This window comes from Leptidea sinapis, chromosome 36 (genome assembly GCF_905404315.1).
Source record: "Leptidea sinapis chromosome 36, ilLepSina1.1, whole genome shotgun sequence".
Classification (NCBI taxonomy): domain Eukaryota; kingdom Metazoa; phylum Arthropoda; class Insecta; order Lepidoptera; family Pieridae; genus Leptidea; species Leptidea sinapis.
In genome coordinates this window covers 1,785,850-1,808,695 of record NC_066300.1, presented here as the reverse complement: position 1 = coordinate 1,808,695, position 22,846 = coordinate 1,785,850, and the positions used below count along the sequence as shown (strand labels likewise).

Here is a 22,846-nt window from a genome sequence, read left to right as displayed (position 1 = left end):
CGAGTCTGACTCGCACTGCAGCTTTTGTACATATAACTACAACTTTTTCTTTAGAACTGATTTATATTCGTTTAGACTCTAAAGAATTTAGAGGTAAGTTCTGTATGTCAACAAGGATCTTATTGTAAAAACGTACATAGGCCTTTGAATGAATTTGTGACTTTTTGAAGTCCGCTTACGCTTGTGGGCAACATCAAATGCATCACTGCTTTGGTCACCCGCAACCGTCTGAAGATCATCACTCCGAAATTTTAACCATTTCGGAGTGCAATTCTACCAAATCACTTTTTATCTTTTGTTTTTTTTTTTTTCTAATACATTCAAAATTTCCCTATCAATATCCTCTCTCTCATGTAGTAATTGCTCACATTCTGCCCCGGACGACTTTAGCTCTTTTAGAGCCTGATGAACCTGGTCTTCCAATAGACGGATAATTGTTTGGCGGGCTTTCATTGTAAAAAAAAAATATTAAGTAAAACAATGACTAAGCAACCACCAAAGACAGGATAGAGCAATATAAATGTAAATAGTGTCATCTAAATTATAAAGCGCTTTTAGTGATAATTAATATTAAGTTAATAATAATTATACTTAATATAAAGTTTAATAATTATGCTATGTCGTCGTGCATAGAACTAGTTTTACTCACAAGGTCGTTGTTTTCGATGTCCCGCGACGACAATAGTCTGCCGGCAGTGTGAGATTTAATACGGTGAGTTAAATTAATAAATTTATTAAATACTAGTTGACCCGACAGACGTTGTTCTGTATATAATGAATATTTTTTTTTAATTTGTTAATTTTAATATTTCACATCATTAAGAATTATTTCGTAAAATATGCACCCTGTTGTTGTAATGAAATTGTTTCACAGCAGAATTGTCAAACCGTGCGTCAATAAATTCTCTCATAGAAAATATGTCCATACAAAACAAATATCGGACGACGGGGGACACATTAAAGGAAAAACAAAATTGTTGTTTTTATTTAATTCCGAACACTGGACTTCCACAAATAATTCAAGACCAAAATTAGCCAAATCGGTCCAGCCGTTCTCGAATTTTAGCGAGACTAACGAACAGCAATTCATTTTTATATATATATAGATGTTGGTAGTTGCAACGTTTTAGTAGCCCACGGCCAAATATAATGTCGAGAGAGAAGTATAACTCGGGAATCCAATGATCGGTGTGTTATAAATTCATCGGTTCAGATATAGAATAGCAAAAGAGGGAAGCAGAAAATAAAAAGCTAGCTCAATCTCTGGTTGACAACCGATTCATTTTCCTGTGGTCTATCTAGAATAGTAGGTAATGTGAAAACCAAAATGTGTGAGTGCAAATAGCTGCTCTTCCTGCGAAAAGTTTTTAGACAGAGCTGCAGAACTAAAGAAGTGTCCGAAACAAAACAATCATATAGGTATCTAAGTTCTCGTAAGAAACGTTACGTCGACAGTCTTTTCTCTCATTTAGGTACCTTGCAAATCCGACTACCACAAACAAGTCAAAATTTTCGGGTTAATATATTATAATGTTGCTTTCTATCAGTTGCATAATTTTCAAAATCGGTTCAGTAGATCCAGAGGTAAATATAATATTAGTATATATTACGGTGGTTGTGTACACAATCATACCTACTACTGCGAAACTCTTATCTCTCAAGGCTCATAGCGCAACTGTGCCGCTAAGAATTTTAGTTGCAGTCAAAAACCCTGAGCGTTGCACTGTAAAGCGTCGGTGGCGTATTAGGTCGTCGACTGTCAACATGGAACCCGCACCCAAGCCCTGCTTTGATCCTCGCCCGCCACGCAAACGTATTTTCGGTATCCCAATTCATATGTACGTCTATTAGACGCTTTATAAGGTCAGCAACGCTCTTGTGATTCCTGTGGTGTAACAAGCGAGTATGGGTTGCGGTGATCATACCATCAGGTGAAACGTATGCTCGTTTTTTCTCCTAAAAATAATTGGTTGTCTGTAAAGTCAGTTTACGGACGATAACTTTCGTTATAACGTCATAAGAAAAGTGCATTAAGACGCTGTCAACACCAAAATGGCCTTGAGGATTCGGGATTTTGGTACAACCCCTAGCCTTGCCTACTTGCTCCTAACGCTATTCATAAATCTTAAGTGAGCGACGAAAAGCTTAACTATTCGCATTCGGCTAACGATCGCGATAAGACCATGGGATTTAACTCCAGTAGGCTTCCCAAAGAGCGTATAATAAAATAGACAGGACATCAAGTGGACGCAAAGTTTGAGTTATGTAGGTACTATTTGTAAACTCGGCAGCGGTTTAGGCATGAATATTATGTTGATTTCATGTTTATAATTGAAGACCCATACGAGATAGAACCGTTTTATGACCATTTTAATCCGAGCGAGATTTTTAAGCCGAATAGGTACGAACAATTATCTATGTATCGGATGCGTCCACGGTCTTTGAAATAATATGATGATAATAACATATATATATATATTTTTTATGTACTAGAACAAACATAAATTTAAACAAAATTGGGTATTGTCAGCATATTAGGAAAAGTTGTTAAATATATTTTTTACACCTGTTTATTTTAGCTATTTAATATTTGAATTATTACCTAATAAGAAGCTATGTTTTTAAAATTATACTAAAGTACCTACTTGACAAATGAGCGCCAAATCAACAAAAAATTATGTTAAAATTTATTTTATGGTCAAACGAAATTATCAACAAAATTATTGATGTAGGCATGGTTGTAAAGTAATAAAACTTATTCTTTCAATAATGAACCTTCATACTGCCCCATTAGTTTTTTTTTGTTACTAATCAAAAATCCAATAGAGTAATGAGATGATAAACATCGTTATACAGTCATCATTTATTTCCAGTGTAAAATGCCGAGTGGAAAGGAGTTTCTTGTGGAGGAAGAGTATAAGAAGGGGACCGGCATAACGGAGGCCGACGTCAGGAAGCTGCGGCAATGGCTGAAGACGCAGCCACATCTGCCGGAGAAGTATATCACAGGTCTGCAATGTTGTTGTAGATTTAATTTTAAATTGATAGCACCGACGTTAACCCAGGTGCACACGTTTTAAGCACCATAAAAGCGTAAACTTAGAATGTACTAGCGTGTGGATGACCTGACAGCCCGATAAAGCGTGACAAATTTTTATTTGTCAACTAGGTGACCCAGCAAACGTTGTATTGCCGATATTGAAATCGCGATATAAAAGTAACTGTTGATCGTAGATGGGTGAAAATTTAAAGATGTATATATTTTTTAATGCTGACTCATAATCAAACAAATTAAAAAAAAAGTCAAAAAAATAAAAAATAAAATTGGCGTGGACCACCCTTAACATTTAGGGGGATGAAAAATAGATGTCCGATTCTCAGACCTACCCAATATGCACTCAAAATTTCATGAGAATCGCTCAAGCCGTTTCGAAGGAGTTTAACTACGAACACCGCGACATGAGAATTTTATATATATTAGATGTTTGCTTTAGCTAGTGGTTTAATTATTAAAATACTAAGGAGCTGATTCCAAGCATGGCTAACTGTTTACAATTCATTGTTGTTAATCAAAATCGGTTACAGTAACAATAGATTCGCTCACTTGTTCTATCTAGCTATTCTCCGTTAGAGATGTTCTCTCTCGCATGTTTTCTTTGTATATGAATAAACCATACGCATTTCATCAATTGGATCTTAATATCGGCTTGAAATAACTGTATAACATCAACTCCTTGAGCGCATAGGGACTCACACGTTAGATGTCAATGATAACCAGTCATTTGGCCGAGCTAAAACATGTTATACCACCACAGTATTATTTACATAATTAAATGCATGAATGTCCAAGGTCTACATTGCATGTCTCGATTTAATTTAGCTTTTGTTGCAATTAACTTTTTTTGTGTGAGTCCAAAGGCCGAGTTAAGTCACGGCTTGTAGTTATTACTGATATGCCTGAGCTTTGAGTACATTTCCCATCGACGTAGCATCTCCATAGGATCATTAGGTTTTCTGAAGACATATTGGTTTTGTAAACGGGGTACTATCTTGGTTAGTAACTAGTTCTTCAAAACTTGATATAGACTTTCTAAAATATTCTAATGTTAACCACATATTTTCAGTCTTGGTTTAAATATATGGATTCATCCAAAACTGTTCCTGTTTCTTTTTCATTCGTTACATACGTAGACATGTGTCCGAGCCCTATCTTTGTCAAAATACAAACGTGCGAAGCTGTGGTCACATTTAGAATTCTGTCAAAAAATGCCGGGAAAACATCAATAATACCTTCAGAGTATGCTCATCAAAACATTTCGCTTTTTCCAGAATTGAGCTGTTAAGTTCTTGTCGCGAATTCACTTTTATGTCTTCTACCGATTGAAAAGGGGTGCCACGATGTTGTCATTCGAGATTACGAAAAAGAAAGAAGTAGGTTGGAACCATATCTGGTGAATAAAGTGGTTGTGTGGTGGTATTGTTGAGTTTTTGGGTCACAAGTTTCTTCATTTATTTATTTTTGTTTTTCGAGAATCTACAGCAGAACAGAACAACTTTATAATAGAAATTTTTGTAACAATAAGTTTTTATAAATATAACAAAGTATACTTGGTTCCCGTCTGTGTTGGAGCGATCTCTAAGTTGTCGATATTATAGCATCCCTGGCTTTGTTACAAATATGAATGAAATAACGATTTTGGCTTAGTTTTGGAATCTATGGTTCTCATATCAAATGTTATCAATAGGATTATCTTAAGGCTGTGATTACGTTTCAGATCTTGACCTAATCCTGGCGTACCACGCCTGCAACCGCAGCAGCAGCGTCACAAAGGAGGTGCTAGATCTCCACTACACCCTCAAGACGCTCTTCACTCCCTACTTCCGGGACAGATGTGTGGACGATGATATTGAACAAACATGTTCAAATGTGTAAGACTAATAATAGTAAGATCCTCTGTCTTGTAGCCTGAGATTATCCCAACCTCGAGCAAAGACTCGCCCATTTTTCTATTTTTTTGATAAAAACAAACAACAAACGAGGAAAATAAACAGCCGTGTGCTTTTCCTGATGGGAAGTGATCAGCGTACACCGCACATGGAAGTTCATTAATAAAATTGTACAGTATTGTAGTAAGCACGTGTTAAAAGGATCCTTAAACACCGCTGGTGAAGATAATAATTATTAAGTAATTCCTCACTGCTACAAAGATTTTAATTTCAAACAAAGCAGCAACTGCCGATAGGCTTTTTTCTTACAGATTCAAACAATATATACCGAGGTTTTGTCACCGGTGAGAATATTATACATAGCCAATTAATCTCCTCCGTTATATTTTAAATCATAATCACTTTTAACAGCACTCTACATACAGTCGTGTCTGGTCACCTGTTAAATCGTGGATGCCAAACTTCCGAACCTTCAGGGGAACATGCAAACTTAAGCACTTGGATTGGATCATACCAGTACCTAATAAATACAGTACGAATTTGCTGTAATTTTTATAAGTATCAGTAGTTGCTGTATGTATGGTATCAATAAAGTTTCGGTAACAGCAGTCGGCGCGGCGGGCGACCTTCGCGAAAATTGTCAGAGAGATTTTCATGTCCACGTCGGATTTCACTGAACCAGGAATACATGGAGCTGCAAGATGGAGCTTTATCACTGAATGATTATTATTTAAAGAAAGTCTCTGGCAGCTTTCTTGTTGACCTAACCCCCCCAAATCATACAAAATTATAGCACGAATATTTTCTCGAGTCCAATTCATTGCACTACACAACATAGAATAACACAAAGTTAAATGTAACCTATTCCCGGAGTGTTCTATTTTTATATACCGTAATGTTTTGAACTAATTTTATTATATATGGCTAGTCAGGAACTTTCAATGTGGCCCACGTGTATACAAATGCTTGATTTGTTGTTAAAAAAAAAACAAAAAAAAACATATAAGTTCTCTCAATTAGTCTTCATCAGATAATTTTCTCAATTTCCGAAAAATTTAAAGAAAACTCATTAGGTATTGCAATAATTGCATAAAATTTCATTCATTTAAATTTTGTTATGATTATAAGATACGAGACAAGCAGCACGTTCAGCTGACGGTAATTATTACGCCCTACTCATTACCATTCAGTTCTACAATGATCTAAAAATGTTTTATATGAAAAAAATGTGATGAAGGTTGTAATAGATTAATATACAATCAAAAATGACCCACCGAAGCGGGGATTAACAGCTTGTATAATATACACTGGCCTTCAAAAGTAAGTATCACACTTTTAAAATTGGGATAACGGATAATTGGAATACTGTCGAAAAAAAAGGACTACAAAGAGAATTTAATTTTGTACCTACATAAAAACTTTATAGTCGGTAACCTTCTTTTAAGAATTGGCTGAAAAAAAACTTCAAAAACAAAACCATTCCTTTTTCAAAGTGGACGTTTCCGAATTACAATTTTACCATTCACATTTTTCTTTCTGTTTTAAATTTTTTTCAAGATCGATGGGTCTTGTTTTAAAAATTTATTCTAAAAAGCACATAACATTTATTTATCATGCCTCTTTCAGTTGAAGAATGTGCTAGGATCATGGCTTTTCTGGAACTAGGCATCAGTATGCGTCGCACTGTAAGAATGGTGGGTGTGACGGTACGAACGGTCCAGAAGGTAAAGCGAAGGTACGAAGAGACTGGACACCATCTGAGGAGACCTTGTAATGGCAAACCCAGGTGTACCAGTGCCCGAGAAGATCGTTATATTATTTCCACTGTGTTAAGAAATCGCCACCAAAATGCAGTTGAAGTCCAGCAACAGCTACTTCAGACCCGGAGGGACTACAATACAGTGAGAAGAAGACTTGCTGAAGCAAATTTGAAACCCCGAAGACCAGCGAGTGGCCCAAAACTCGAGAGACAGCATCGAGTAGCGAGACTGCGATACGCCCGTGAACACATGCAGTGGGATGAAGAAGAATGGTCAAGAATTTTGTTTGCAGATGAGTCTCGATTCTCCCTTTACACTTCTGATGGAAGGCGAAGTGTTTACAGGCGACGCGGTGAGCGATACCTTCAAGCCTGCATCTCAGAAAGAGTCCAATACGGTGGAGGCAGTGTACATGTATGGGCGGGCATATCTTCAGAAGGTCGCACAGAGCTAGTAGCCATAGAAAATGGCACCTTCACTGGGCAAAGATATGCTCAAGAGATTCTCAATGAGTATGCAGGGCCGTATTTAGCAAATATGGATGATGGATCGATGCTGATGCATGATAGTGCCCGGCCACACAAGGCTCATATCGTACAAGAGTATATTCAGGAGGTCGGTATCAGAGTGATGGCTTGGCCATCAAGAAGTCCTGATCTCAACCCGATTGAACACGCCTGGGATGAGCTTGGGAGGCAAGTCAGAAATCGCAGACCACCATCTACTACCCTCAGGACACTAAAGCAGGCCCTGGTAGAAGATTGGGTGAATACTCCCCAACATCGGCTCCGAAACCTAGTGTTCAGTATGCCAAACCGGCTCGAAGCTGTAATCAGAGCTCGAGGAGGCAATACCAGTTATTAAAAATTAAATAACATGTAATACATTTTAGTTGAATTTTTTTACACTAAACTAAAAATGTCTATTTTCGTTGTTTTCTTTTTTAAGTTAAAAATGTTACTAATGTATAATTTTAGTTTCTAAGAATTAAAGCCTATAAAATTTGCAACAAAACGTTTTTAATCTTAAATCTCTACCTTCTATAGTTAAGAAAAAAAATTAATTTGAAAAGTGTGATTCTTACTTTTGCAGGCCAGTGTATTTGTTTTATTCCTGAAAAACTTAATTTTCTTTTACTTGTTGCAGTTTGTTGATGCCGCTGCCAACTAGAACTAAAGAAGGAGATGTTATCTTTTTTGCCAAACTCGTAAATCACGATCCCAAATATTATCACTTCCAAGAGACTATCAAGTAATTATCATTTATATTTATAATACGATGTAAATTCTACAGTCCGTTGGATTCACGTTTTTTTTATGAAAAAGGAGGACAAACGAGCGTACGGGTCACCAGGTGTTAAGTGATCAACGCCGCTTACATTCTCTTGCAACACCAGAGGAATCGTAGGAGCGTTGCTGGCCTTTAAGGAAGGTGTACAAGCTTTTTTTGAAGGTACCCATGTCTTATCGTCCTGGAAACACCGTGCGGATGCTCATTCTACAGTTGTAGTACGTGGAAGAAAGCTCCTTGAAAACCGCACTGTGGGGGACCGCCACACATCCAGATGGCGGGGATGATATCGAAATTTGTGGCGTGTCATGCGAAGGTGAAATTCGGCGGCAGGAATCAGGTGAAACAACTCTTTGGAACACTCCCCATGCTAAATGCGGAAGAAGATACACCATAAAGCGAAGTCTCAACGCCAAATGATCCAGCCGTTCACAGAGCACTGGCACACTCCCCGACAATTGGAGCTGCTCTTCGTTGCACGCGGTCAAATGGATCAAGCTTATACTGGGGTACACCAGACCAGAGATGTCAGCAATACACCATATGTGGCCTACATACGCTTCGTAGAGCTTCGAAGCCAATTTGGCTTTGCCCTCCACATGACCGCGGGATTGGCAATCGCTCGAGATTTCGAGACCCAGTATTCCGATACTAGGCGAGGCTTTAAGGGAAGTGTTGTCGAAGAGTGGCGATACGACAAATGGGTTTTTAGTGGTAAACGCGCAAACTTGAGCCTCTTGGTATATAAATGCGGTTTAATTATTTCTTATCTTGGATAATTGTTTGTATTGGGTTGTTGCAATAGGCGTGATATAGCAGTACTTTAGGTACGAACCAAATGGAGTTGGTCCATTATACATCTATCCATACATTTAGCAATATTTTATTCTCAAGAGGAAGGTCAAATACGCGCAAAGAGTTGCTTTCTTTTTGTGAATATGTGCTTCTGCCATGTAAGTCTCTTTTCCAAATGCTAACCAATATTTTAGCTGACCGGCTTAACTTCTACGTTCTTGAGTGTCACAAACGGATGCATGTTCCTCTTTAAAGTCTGAATACGACATGTACAGGTTTGGATTTATTCGCCTTTATCAGCCATTTCTCGAGCCAGTGATTTATTTCACTTAGATCTTTTTGTAGTATTTGTGAAGACGCCATCGAATTTCTATGAGAAGCTAAGATTGCGGTGTCGTCAGCTTTGTACCGATGTTAATTGAAATTTATGTAGGTAGGTCTGCCTGAGGTGAAAAGTAGGTTGAGTATTAATCCGAATCGCTTCCCTGGGAAAACCTGCTGCAATAGCCTGCCCTAACCTACGGACATAGTTCAAACGGGCTTGTACATTCTGTATTTTAAGCGTAGAGCCTCGTGCTGTACTCGATCATGTATTTCTGCATCTTCAGTGTTCTGGTGCCTTGTGAGTAAATATCAGAATTTTAGTGAGTACACCAACTATGTTAACTAACCTTAAAATAATTGTATAACTGTTGGTTCTCCAAATAATTTTTATGTATTAGACTGCGGTAGGATATGCTTTCTTACCAACCGCGTTAATAATAATGAGGACCTGGGATCACCTTTTGACAAACTGTCAAAATAGTAGTTGCGAGCAGGTAGCACCAATGATTGGCATTTTACAAATTGTATTCAAAATTTATGTTTTAGAGCATTGTTTTTGGTGATCGACGTCTGGCAATATGAAGAAGGAACGTCTCCCGGCCTTCACCTGGTCCTAGATTATCAAGGCGTCACCTTGCGCCACCTTGCTAATCTCGATCTTCTTAATCTACAAAGATTTTTCTACGTTTTACAGGTATGGTATTGCGGAAATGGGCTTCCATTTCCGCAATAAGAGTTACTTTTACTTTATTTTGCGAATACTTTTGTTTAGGTTGACAAAACATATTCTTCTAGTACATACAATAAAGATGCAGCTGATCTTGTAATAATATTCTATTTCTCATTTGCTCACCAAAAGAATTTTAGCCAGCTTAAGTATGATACTGACCCTAGTATAAGTCACCGTCACTCATTGTGCAAATATCACAGATCGACAAGTGCCACAATGCCACCTATTACAACATTCGATGTTTTGGTTTTAAGGGCTCTCAGTGACGCGCGTAATCAGGGTACCCCATAGACATTTGAGCTTTCAAAAGTCCAATCATTCACCAACAACGACTACGTAACGTTCATAGCGTGCGTCCTAGTTGTCTCATAAAAAAGTTTGAATAATGTAATTCTCATTATCAATTGTGATAGAGTGACATGCCTCGTACAATTCATTATAAATTTCATAATCACTTTCCGCGACATTTCAATGTAGGTCATCATCGTAAATATAATAACTAAATTTATAATTTTTATTTATTTTTCAGGAAGGTATACTACTTAAATTGAAGGGTTTCCATTTCATAAACGCACCTCCTTTTGTCGACAAAGTTTTGACGTTATCAAAACCGTTTATGAAAAAGGAATTATTAGATAAGCTCAAGATCTTCACAGCTGGCTCTAAAGATCTAGAGAAATACCTTCCGATTGAAGCATTTCCTAAAGATTCCGGAGGAAACTACAAGAGCTCTCAAGAATGTGTTAGTAAGTAGAGTTCGTATGATCTTTTTATTAAAGTATTAGTCCAGAATGAATAAAAATAGATGAAGCGAAAGCACATAATGTAATAAAGTTTTATCATTTCGTATCCACTTGGAATTGTGATACGATGATATAAAATACCACCGATGTTTTTCTGCAATGCTGTGGTAGTAAACCTTGACCGGTCTTAATCCCAATTTTGTACAACTTCCTTAATGAGGTATTACTGAAAATTACTTATCAGAGTGGCTTTTGTAGTCACTTTTGATGTTACATTTCATAAACATTATTTTGCAAAATTTATTATTGTAGAGAAGAAACAGCACAAGCAAATGTCCTAGTATCCTTATTACAGTGGCAATAATAAGGTAATACGGTTATTATAATGACACTCGTTGTTTCAGAGGATGTACTGGCAATGTTACGACGTAACAAACGTTTCATAGAGGAAGAGAACAAGAAGAGAGTCACCGAGTCCCTGCGACCTGGCAAGCCCAAGACTATCGGTGATATCTTCAGTGGTGTGGAGGGTTCCTTCAAAAAGCTTGAGATTGACTGACTCAATGACTTAATGCCGAAGGATAAACTGTAAATGTACGCTATGAATATTTTGCACCAAACATATATAAAAACGCACGTTTTATAAAGCAAATATAAGTATACAAGATTCGAGCAAGCAATGGAGGCAAAAGCGATGAACAATTAAAAACTATTAGATGTGATAGTCCTGAAGTGGTTATTGAAATTGACACAAATTCATACACAATGAGGACAATATTTATAATTTCCGATTAAAATTCATTTAATTTCGAAAAAAATTTACAAATAAATGTTAACCCATACTTGAAGTTTAATTTTTTCTACCTAAACGAGTCTTAGGACTATGACTGTTATAACACGCCGTGATTTTTAGATAATAAGACTACATACATTTACAGGACTGTGAATCATCGTACTTACGATGATTACCTACGTTATTCGAATCTCGGCGAGCAATACTGTCATCCAAACAGCTAAACTTACACAAAAAACCGATCCTATTATGTATTATGCTGACGTACTACGGTACGATTAACGCGTGATACCTGCCTATCTATACTAATTGAATGAATGAATGAATGAATGAAAACTTTATTAATAACAAACACAAACCACACAGAATAATACAACTAAAAAAGACTTAGAGGTAAAAAAATAATAATTAAAAACTTATACTTAGCATAAAAATATACAAATGATAAAAAAAAAATTAAACAAATGTATGCATAATATTATAGCGATTATCTTAATTTAAAAGTACTGTGTAGCAGTTATTGTTATCAAAAGGAACTGACTCAGCGTCATGCTGCATTGGAATAATACCAACACAGCGCTGATTTTCAGCAGCCCCCAGGTGACCCATTGAGTAACTGCTATTGTTAAAAAATAAATTTAGTTTTATTAAAGGTTCCATAATATTATTTTTAAAGATGATAATTTGAAATTAGCTTCTACTTGTTCAGAATATTACATAAATATACATACATACATAAATATTAAAATAATAGTAATTTTAGAAATATTTGCAGAAACAAACTAAAACTTCGATCCCATTATGTATTGTGCACAAAAATCGATTTTGTGTCGAATTACGTATTAAAAAAGGCCATAATATGTCGGACTCAGATCGTTATCCATTACCAACAAAAAACCTCCCATATGGCGGTACCTCAAAAGGTGTTCTACCGAAACAGGGCGAGGGCCGTTGAGGCCTATAGCTATCGGGCGCGAGAGTTCTAGTAAGGAGACTCGAACCCCGGCCTGACTGTGTGCTCAATCTTTATGTTCCACTGTAATATTGTGGTGAAAGCAAAGAACGCCGGTTTTCTGTGCCAGTATGGACGACTACTCCGCTCGAATTTGACCCGTTAGTTCTATTGTTGTAAGGCAGCGTGATTCTACCTCATCAAAAAAGTCGCCTCTGTGGCTTACCACACCCAAGGATCAGGGATGTCCCTTTTCATTTTATGCCCTGGCAAGAGACCTTTTATAAATATCACTAGTGACGACCAGCGCGTCACAGTTTCAAGAGACTGTAGACTCAACGCGTTCCCGAAATAAGGGCCTTGACCAGACAGGCGGACGTATGAACGGACACCAAAGAGATCCTAAAAGAGTTCCGTTTTTTCCTTTTGAGGTATGGAACCCTAAGGATTATGATCATTGCCTGGTTGATCATGCCCTTTTAGTTTTGCTGTGAGTTTGAATAACTTTTGCCCTAAAGTTCACAGTTTCAGAGATATAGGCCAAAAAAAAATTTTCAAGAGCTCTACCTGGATCTGCCAGTATTTTGTGATTTTATGCTCAGTAAGTGACCCTAAGCATTACAAAAAAAAAGTAGATCGAAAATTTTGAAAGACGTTAAACTCTATTTTTAGTTGCCGAGATAAGTAGATCCTTGATTTAGCCGCAACTGTTGGATTTTTTCTTGCTGACCGTACTTCCTAGAACTGTCAGCCAAAGTCTGAGTTGTTGACGGACTTTTAATACAACTTTGTAGTTGTACACAATAGCCAGTAATTATACTAAAGTAGTAGGTATTATATGATATTTAATAACCTGTCTCTGGACTTGGCCTCATCTTCGTATAATTATTTAATTACATATAATTTTCCCAAGTAGGTACTTATCTGTGACACCGGAGTATTGTGAAGTAAGGACGACTCAATATTGTAGGTTTCTCTGTGAGTGCGGATAGAGGCGATAGTCTCGTTGATGAAAAACCCGCTCTATTTTTAACATTACAAACAGAGTAATTTATGTGTTAAAGCTTTGCTGTTGTTGGTGCTTTGTTGTGTTTAAATAGGCACCCAGAACCCGGGAAGTAAATGTAAGAAATTTTGTGTATTAGTTCTTAAATTAACAAATCGTAGACGTTTTGGAGTGAAGCTTTTATACGGACCGACCTAAGCGTGAGATTTGGATTTGAGCTATACTCGAGAGCGTCCGACTATGGGTCCGTTACACGATATAAATTCGTATAGTATAGTTTAGACTACAGAGGGTCATTTCGTTACGTTATTCTTAACGGTTTCCAAAGTTATTTTTAAAAAAATTAAAAATTATGTTTTTTTAAATGAAGAGTATTTAATACCTTAGTGTTATTCTTATTACTTTACGTACACCTATAGCAGTTGTTAGCTGTCGCATCGGGACTACTTTCAGTCCCGATGCGCTCGTCTTACGTTCAGTTTCGGTTTTCATGTGCGTCCCGGCTACCGAGTAGGTATTGAACGACACTTACATTTACAGGAGGTACCTACCTACAGTGCGTCTGATTTTTATGATGAACGTGTATTGTCTTAGGGTGACGGGCGCAGTGTGATGTTATCGGGGTCATATCATAATATATTACACCCTTGGTCGTTTTGTATGTATGTATGTTACGTCACTGTTATGGGTAGCCTATGGCGTTTGGCATTATTATTATCTACTTCTTGTGCTCATTTTATTGCATATGAAAGAAACTTACCTAAATTATAGTGGATGATAAAATAGTTTAACTAATGAATTTAGTCACGGCAACGAACCACCGCTTTTCAATAAAATAAAATAAATTATAAGTAGGTAAGTACCAATTTTTATTTAATATTAATTAATTAGTTTCATAGCTACGTGAAAAATAATAAATAAAAAGAAACACTAGGGTTTTAATTTTTTGTATGCGACGACGTTCTGTAACTAAGTGAAAAGACGCTCGTGGCGTCATCCATTGCGATGTTCGTCTGTGGCACCCATCGCAACCCACACCACTCATTTTTTGACCCTTCTTAAGCAACTGTTGCATAAAATACTATTACAGTTTGTAAATCATAAAGAATTGGTATATTACACTCGTATAAATATTGAAGCACAGACTCACAATGCAGAAAGAAAGAGAAGAGTTTCTTGTGGAGGAGGAGTACAAGAAGGGGACCGGCATAACGGAGGCCGACGTCAGGGAGCTCCGGTTATGGCTTAAGACGCAGCCACATCTGCCGGAGAAGTATATCACAGGTTTGTGAGCTTGTAATGTAAACACATACATCTGGATCCTTGGCCAACCGTTTTAGCTCGATATCATAGAGCTTCCTGAAGCGTCACTTTTGGTTAATCCCTTATTTATTGAATCTTTCCTACCATATGATGAGGTGGCGCATCGTGCGCTATAAATAAAATCCGTTCTATGACTTATTTGTTATATAATATGAATAATTAAATTGAGAGGTAAGAAATCGCTATGCCTCTTGTCAAACTGTGTTGTTCTAAATGTAGCCGTGGTAGATAATAAAACGCCATATGCAGTCTATCGAGTGAACACCAACCACTGCAAATATTCCAAACGTTTTAAAATGTTTTTTGGAAGAGGAAGAGAAAAAAGATTACTAGTCACCTGTACCTACTGTACACCACACATCACAATCGCTGCAGCTTCGATTTCGGCCTGACGTCAGAACGTTATTGAGCGCCTCCTTTTCGCTTCTTTAAATATTTGTGAACGTCGGTGTATGTGACGATGCCCGTTGATGATGAGTTATTGAACGTACTTACCACTTCAGACAAATTATACTCGATTGATATACCAAACGGAGTCACGGATGCGAAAACAAAATAAGCGAATTTATTATAATAAATATGAAAAAATGTTATCAAATCAAAGTTATTTGTCCAACACCTTTCAGATCTGGACTTAATCCTGGCGTACCACGCATGCAACCACAGCACCGGCATCACTAAGCAGGTGCTGGATCTCCACTTCACGCTAAAGACGCTGTTCACGCCCTACTTCGGGGACAGACGCGTGGACAATGAAATTGAAACAACTTGTTCAAATGTGTAAGACCTTGTTAACATACGTACCTATATTGGTATTGGTAATGGGGCTCCTGTTTCCGCAATTAGACCACGAAGTGGGGCCATGTTGGTTGGTCACCCCACCACATTCCAGGATTACATGAGTGACCGCTTCATCCTCGGCTAGACAACTCCTGCACTTACGAATACGTACTCTGCGGTATCCTAAATTTGAAGCTATTTAGATATATGATCGCAATGAACTTTTTTATGATACCTAAGTACCTATTTCAGACGACAAGATAATAAAGTTACTGCATAATATAATCAACCAAATTTAAAAAATTCTAATGAAAATACTAGAAGAACGATCTATCAGTTAAAGTCCGTTAAAATAGGTTTAGGCTATTTAAGAGAATAGTCAAAAGACAATTTCTGGTATTTTTTTATGGAAAAGGTATTAAGTGATCACCGCCGCCCTCATTCTCTTGCAACACCAGAGGAACCACAGGAGCATTGCCGGCCATAAAGGAAGGTGTACGCCCTTTTTTGAAAATACCCATGTCGAAGCGTCCCGCAAACACCGCACAAGGAAGTTCATTCCACAGCTCCGTAGTACGCGAAAGAAATCCTCTTAAAAATCGCACTGTGGAGGACCGGCGGGTGGTGGGATGATATCCTTACTTGTGGCGTGTAGTGCGAATGTGGGATTCGGCGGCAGGAATCAGGTGAAACAGCTCGGAACTTGGAACGCTCCCCGTAATAAATGCGGTAGGAGACACACAATTAAGCGACGTCTCTACGCAACGCCAAATGAACCAGCCGTTCACAGAGCACTAGGTCCCCGACAATTTGAGCTGCTCTGCGTTGCACGCGGTCAAATGGATCGAGCTGATATTGGGGTGCGCCAGACCAGAGATGACAGCAGCACCATGACCTGCGCTTTGTAGAGCGCTAGAATGTGGGCCGGCTTGAAGTATTGCCGTGCTCTATTAATGACGCCCAGCTTCTTCGAAGCCAATTTGGCTTTGCCCTCCAGATCGCCACGGAATTGGCAATCACTCGAGATTTCGAGACCCAGGTACCACAACGGCGCCTATTTCTGCCGTGAAGCAGTAATCTGTAAACATTTCTGTGTTTCGGTCTGAAGGGCGCCGTAGCTAATGAAATTACTGGGCAAATGAGACTTAACATCTTATGTCTCAAGGTGACGAGCGCAATAATTGAAGTGCCACTCAGAATTTTTGGGGTTTTCAAGAATTCTGAGCGGCACTGCATTGTAATGGGTAGGGCGTATCAATTACCATCACCTGAACGTCCTGCCCCTCTCGTCCCTTATTTACATAAAAAAAAAGAGCAGCTCGAATTGTCGGGGACCCAGTGCTCTGTGAATGGCTGGATCACTTGACACTGCGTAGAGACGTCGCGTCGCCTCATTGTGTGTCTTCTACCGCATTTATCACGGGTTGTTCCGAAGAGCTGTTTTACCCGATTCCTGCCGCCGAATTCCACCTCCGCACGATACGGCACCAATTAGGATATCATCCCCATCATCATCCAAATGTCTTTTTTTATAATAAAAATATATTTAAGTCATTTTTTATCATCATTCTTGTCTAACTCTTAATTTCTTTAATTTTATTGTGTTTAATTGTTCAGCTTTGTTATTTTTTTTCACACTATTGTAAATGTTGTTTACGCCTGTAAAGATATGTCGTACTATCCCTTGTGTACTTGCTAAAATTTTAATTGTATAATGATATGTTGTTGGTGTAACTAGTTGAATAAATAAATAAATAAATAAATCTGGATGTGTGGCCGTCCACCACTGTGCGGTATTCAAGTAGCTTTCTTCGACGTACTAAAAAGCTGTGTGTAAGGAGCTTCCTTGTGCGGTGTCTCCGGGACGATACGACATGGGTACCTTAAAAGAAGCGCGTAGGCCGGCAACGCTCCTCTGATTCCTCTGGTGCTGCAAGACAATGTGGGCGGCGGTTGTCACAACACCAGGTGACCGGTACGCAAGTTTGTCCTCCTTTTCCATAAAAAAAAAATAATACATTGCGCAGAAGGGCACCGTTCGTATTATAATTTATGAAGGGGTCAGTTAAAGCATAAATACCTAATGTAAAAAAATACTAATTCGTTCACCACAAGACAATGTATTAATTTGTTCCAGTTTATTGACCCCGCTCCCGACCAGAACCAAGGAAGGACATGTTATACTGTACGGCCATCTCATGAATTACGATCCCAAATATTTTAATCTGCAAGAGATTATCAAGTAAGTCTTGAACAATATTATTGTTCTTATGAAGGGTGCTTTTTCAGATCGTTCGCTTATACCTAATAGCAACGCTTAGTTTTAGACTGATCGTTCAGATTCCCTGGAATCTTCTAAGTCATAGACATTCTAATTATTTGGGCTAAAACAATATTTCTAAAGTTCCCAAAGGTCCTTTTTAAAGGTCTCAATTGTTTTTGTAATTAATCGAAAAATAAGCATCATGGGGTGAACATATATTTTTCTATCGTGTGCTTAAGTATGTTGTTCCTATATTTCGAGCGCTCATACGAGTAGGAATTATATACAGACTTTTTAATAGCAATTTATCACAGTAAACATAAGATGAATTAAAATTGACCTAAAAAAATTCAATTGGAATAAATTTGAGTATATTCAATAGCTTTTGATATGTTTCCAGAGCCACTTTTATGATAATTGACATATGGCAACACGAAGAAGGAACATGGCCTGGCCTGCATCTAGTAATTGATTTCCAAGGAGCCACCTTGCGACACATCGCTAAATTTGATCTTATTAATATACAAAGATTTCTGTACTTTTTACAGGTATGTGACAAATCATTGTTATTTAATAAAAACCAGTGCCGGATCAAGCGCGGGGCCACTAGCAAATTCTGTCAGAGTCCATCTATATTGGAAATAGTCGGATACCGAGTGTCTGACGTGAATTGTCTAATGGCCGTTCCCAATATTCAGTCTATCTCTTACTTGAGATAAAAATCGTAACTATCGTTGACTTTTCTGTCCCAATAAACTTATCGACGGTAACTCACCTTATCAGCACACGCCATCTGTCAATTGGACGACATACAGCTTACCAGCGATAGAATTTTGTATGGAAATTGCAATTCACGCGACCCAATATAAGGCGATAAGAATGACTTATCGGGTATATTGGGACAGCTTCAGATTATTGAAAGCTAATTACTGACAGTAGAAGGTAGTAATTTATCTCTATCTGTAGATAGTATATTGTGAACGGCCGTTAGTAGGAAATGTTGTAACGTTTCACGATTTGTGTCTTAAATTTCGAACAAGCAGAGATGTGTGGGTTTAAATATTTGGGGCCCCCTTTCGCGCGGGGCCCGAAGCAATTGATATTGTTGCTACGTGGGTAATCCGGCACTGATAATACCTAGAATATAAGTATGAAAAGATACTTATATCGCCAAACGACACAGTCTGGGTATATTCTTGCTTTCAGCCCTTTAATATACCCATATTAAAATATCATCATCCTGAGCATCTAAAAACTGCTGCATGTACCACTGCGACTTATGATGCATTATATTCGAATCAGTGCTGTCGAATAATCTTTCATATAAAAATAGGAACAAGGCTTGGCGTTATCTTTTTCTAACTTCCATCCATTTTTTTAACTCCCTAAGTTTGTGACAGAAAATAATAGAAGTATAACGCGTGCGTTACCTTGATGGTTATATTAAATAATTTGGGTATTTATACTCTCTTAACTAATCTTGTCATCAACAAGTAACAAACTTTCTTTCAAAAAATGGCACCGATGGCACTTCAAACGATAATTTCTGTTTAAAAACGCTTTTATATTGTTTAAAATCAAAAATGCTATTAATGTACCTATACCTTTGCAAAAACTCTATAAATGTATGGTTGCCTTGTCAAAATAGCTATAAATATAATGGCTTGTCAAAAACTCTATAAATATATTATAATCCCTTGTCAAAATAGCTATAAATGTATACCTTTTCAAAAACGGTATAAATGTATGCCTTGGCAAAAATGCTAAAACTTTGAGGAATTCTCTCAAACACTCATAGATGCCATTAACAGGTCCGATCTAAATAATTGGACAATACAGACAAACGTAATTATATCCGAAGTAAGTATAATATGTCCGAAACCCTTCCAAAAGAAATAAAATGATTCGACGTACGACCTGCAAATAAAAAGTAATATTTTATAATTCAGATAATTATTAATCAATTAATAATATATTATAAATAAATATACATATAAAAATAATAATATAATTAACAGCAAACATAATTTCTGGATTCCAAAGATGAATTTGATTGAATCAAATTCTCAATTGATATTAAATCCTGTTTATTCGCACACTTCGAGCGTTAGGTATGTGACTAAAAAATATATATAATTTCAGTGATTAAATAATCAAAACTAATTTGTATTTAAGGAAGCTATTCTACTGAGATTAAGGGGTTTACATTACATCAATGCACCGACCTTTATCGACAAGCTGTTGGCGATGGTAAAGCCGTTTATGAAAAAGGAACTACTGGATATGCTCGGGGTGTATCCTACTGGCTCTGAGGATCTTCCAAAATATATACCGTTACAAGCGCTACCAAAGGACTTCGGCGGCAATTACAAGAGCTCTCAAGAATGTCTTGGTACGACGAGTCATTAAATTATTAAAGTCTTTTGAATTATTTTAGGCAACATAACTTACGTAGGTAACTACCTCAATTGAAGCTATTCATTAATCAAAATTTATTGATTGAGGGAAACGAAGACAAACAAGCGTACAGCGGGTGACCAGGTGGAAATGACCACCGTCACAACCCCAACCGTTGCAACACCAGAGGAACAGAAGCGTTGTCGGCCTTTTATGCAGGTTTACGCGCTTATTTGAAGGTACCTCGTAATAATATATTTTCATGGGCACTCCACGCAATGAAGTTTAGTTAATAGTTTGGTAGTAGGTACGTACTTCGGCCATAAATAATATAAAAAAAATCTTTGGTTTTGGAACTCGTCATGCTTTAGGTATTATCACGCCAATATGGCGTGTCGCATGCTTGTGTACTGGTCTAGTGATAAGTACAATGAATTCTTCTGTGTTTAAATTTTCCTTCACTTGCGCAGAAATCTTGTCCGATACCAAAATATTTTAAATCGGGAAATGAATATAGCAGCTACAATCATGTGGCTATTTTATAAGACGACTTACGACTTAAGAGAATCCATTAGATCGCCAGTGAAGATTTTTCCCATGGAGAACGAGCCTGTTTCAATTGATAAATGTTGAGGCATTTATAGGATTGTATTAAGGCCAATGGTGATTATTTTCAATGAGTTCTATATGTTTTATCCATATTAATGTTGAAGCTAACTGATAACAGTAAAAAAGATTATTTCTTTCAATACATTTTAACAAGAAGTAATCAAAAGGGTAGGTTAGATCTTGGGTGTAAAATCATATAAAAACAGCATACCACGACAATTCTGGCAGTCCCGCCCAAATTCAGAGTTTGGGATTTAAAGTGAAGGTAGACTCTCTCATAAATTGACAGCAACTTTTCCAAAATTTTCACAAATTTATCTTAAAGATAAATTAAGAAACCCTTTATTTACTATTTTGCTGATTTTGGCATTTCGTTTTTTTCTTGTGCACTGGCAGGCGCGCGTACACTTAATAGATCTAGATACTCCTATGGTCCACACTTATTATCGAAAACATTTCAAGCAGACTATAGGAGAATCCAGAGTGACCATAACTCTCATGAAAATTGTTTCAGAGGATGTACTGGCAATGCTACGACGTAACAAACGTTTCATCGAGGAAGAGAACAAGAAGAGAGTTACCGAGTTGCTGCGACCTGGCAAGCCCAAGACCATAAGCGACATATTTAGCGGAGTCGAAGGATCCTTTAAAAAGCTTGAGATTGACTGACTCAACTGAGAAGTCCGTTTTGCCTGTTGTTCTCATGCGAAATAATAAATTGTAATTAGATAGTTTGTAGATATGGTATAACTAAAAGATGCGAATTTTGTGTTTTTGAAATTTATTTGCCACCGAAGTTACAGGAGATATTAGTTCCAAACTTCTCGTGTCTAAGATCAGATTAGGAAGGACCTCCATCCAGCCATTTAATAGATATCAAGTATATCAATCTTTATGTTGGTATAAAAAAATATAGCGCGGGTAAAAACTCAAACGGAATTCAAAAGTTTTCGCAGAGACAACCAGAGGTTAGGCCAAGTGCCTAAGAAGTATAAAACTTACAAGACTTACATATTTCCAGTAGGTTTTCCGTGATGCACGAAGTCAAAACCTCTTTAATTTTACCTATAAGTCTATAAGAAAACATTATAAGTAAGTGAAAAATAAGGGCTCCTTTGGACGTAATGACGGCTAGATTATGGGTACCACAACGTCGCCTATTTCTGCCGTGAAGCAGTAATGTATAAGCATTATGGTTTTTCGGTCAGAAAGGCGCCGTGGCTAGTGAAATTACTGGGCAAACGAAACTAAATATTTAATGACTCAAGGACATGAGCGGAATTGTGGTGCCACAGACAATTTTTGGATATTACAAGAACCTTGAGCGGCACTGCATTGTAATAGGCACGGCGTATTTTAAAAAACATTTTTAAATAATCATAATACTCAAGTCTTGACAGAACAATAAATAGTCGACGTGTCTATACTTTGGATATTTTTCCAAAAACCGTAGGTGATAAAGGGAGTTGCACACAAAAATGCAAATTTTAACAAAATTGTCCGTCTGTCTGTTTTCTTAAACACGCTAATCTCTGGTACTACTCGACAGATTTTCATTAGACTTTCACGAATGCCTTCCGTGTAAATCATGGAGCAATATTTAGGCCGTATTCGATCAAAATCGTTGCACGGAAAAAACATATTTGTGTAGGGATTCGCGGGCACTACTATTAATAAATAAAAAATACTTTTAATCATTAATCCATTAAACTCTATACGCCTTCTCGCACTTGCCTACCCAGCAGAAATAGAATTTTCTAGCTTATTTTAGCGACCTTCCAAATAATACCTACTTACCCATTCCGTGCAAATTAATGCACTCCTATATTTTTGTTACTGTACTTTTACCAATATTTAATACTTGAAATAAATCCTAACCAATCTGATTGTATTTTAATTACTAGTATTGTTTGAGTCAAGCACTGTACGGTCCAAATTTAGGTATGCTGTTGGTGTCACGATGCGATATGATTCGAGGTTAACTTATTTACAGAGACGGGTTGCCCTTCGGCTTGGTCATCAAGGCAGTCCATGTAGTTACCGACTCTGTCTTTATTCCAGAATGTCCATCACGGGTCGTAATGTACACCACGTTGTTTACCTGCTAGGCTGCGATTCCTTCATCGTCGCTGCC

At 37.4% G+C, this 22,846-nt stretch overlaps 1 protein-coding gene across 3 annotated transcripts; it reads left to right on the top strand.

Annotated features, from left to right (window-relative positions):
- Positions 1 to 657: 657 nt before the first annotated feature.
- Positions 658 to 22,518, top strand: LOC126975517 (alpha-tocopherol transfer protein-like). 3 transcript variants are annotated; one of them, XM_050823455.1, is made up of 7 exons: positions 658 to 712; positions 2,874 to 3,009; positions 4,776 to 4,929; positions 7,854 to 7,958; positions 9,663 to 9,810; positions 10,376 to 10,592; positions 21,227 to 21,396. In XM_050823455.1, exons 2-7 carry the CDS (start codon positions 2,880 to 2,882, stop codon positions 21,379 to 21,381), a joined length of 909 nt encoding a protein of 302 aa, XP_050679412.1. In that variant the 5' UTR covers positions 658 to 712; positions 2,874 to 2,879; the 3' UTR covers positions 21,382 to 21,396. The 3 variants fall into 3 exon arrangements, with proteins under 3 accessions (XP_050679412.1, XP_050679411.1, XP_050679409.1); XM_050823454.1 differs by lacking the exon at positions 21,227 to 21,396 and adding an exon at positions 10,994 to 11,431; XM_050823452.1 differs by lacking the exons at positions 658 to 712; positions 2,874 to 3,009; positions 4,776 to 4,929; ... (1 more) ...; positions 9,663 to 9,810; positions 10,376 to 10,592 and adding exons at positions 13,342 to 13,458; positions 14,480 to 14,624; positions 15,290 to 15,443; ... (1 more) ...; positions 18,107 to 18,254; positions 19,882 to 20,098 and having other exon boundaries at positions 21,227 to 22,518.
- Positions 22,519 to 22,846: the final 328 nt, after the last annotated feature.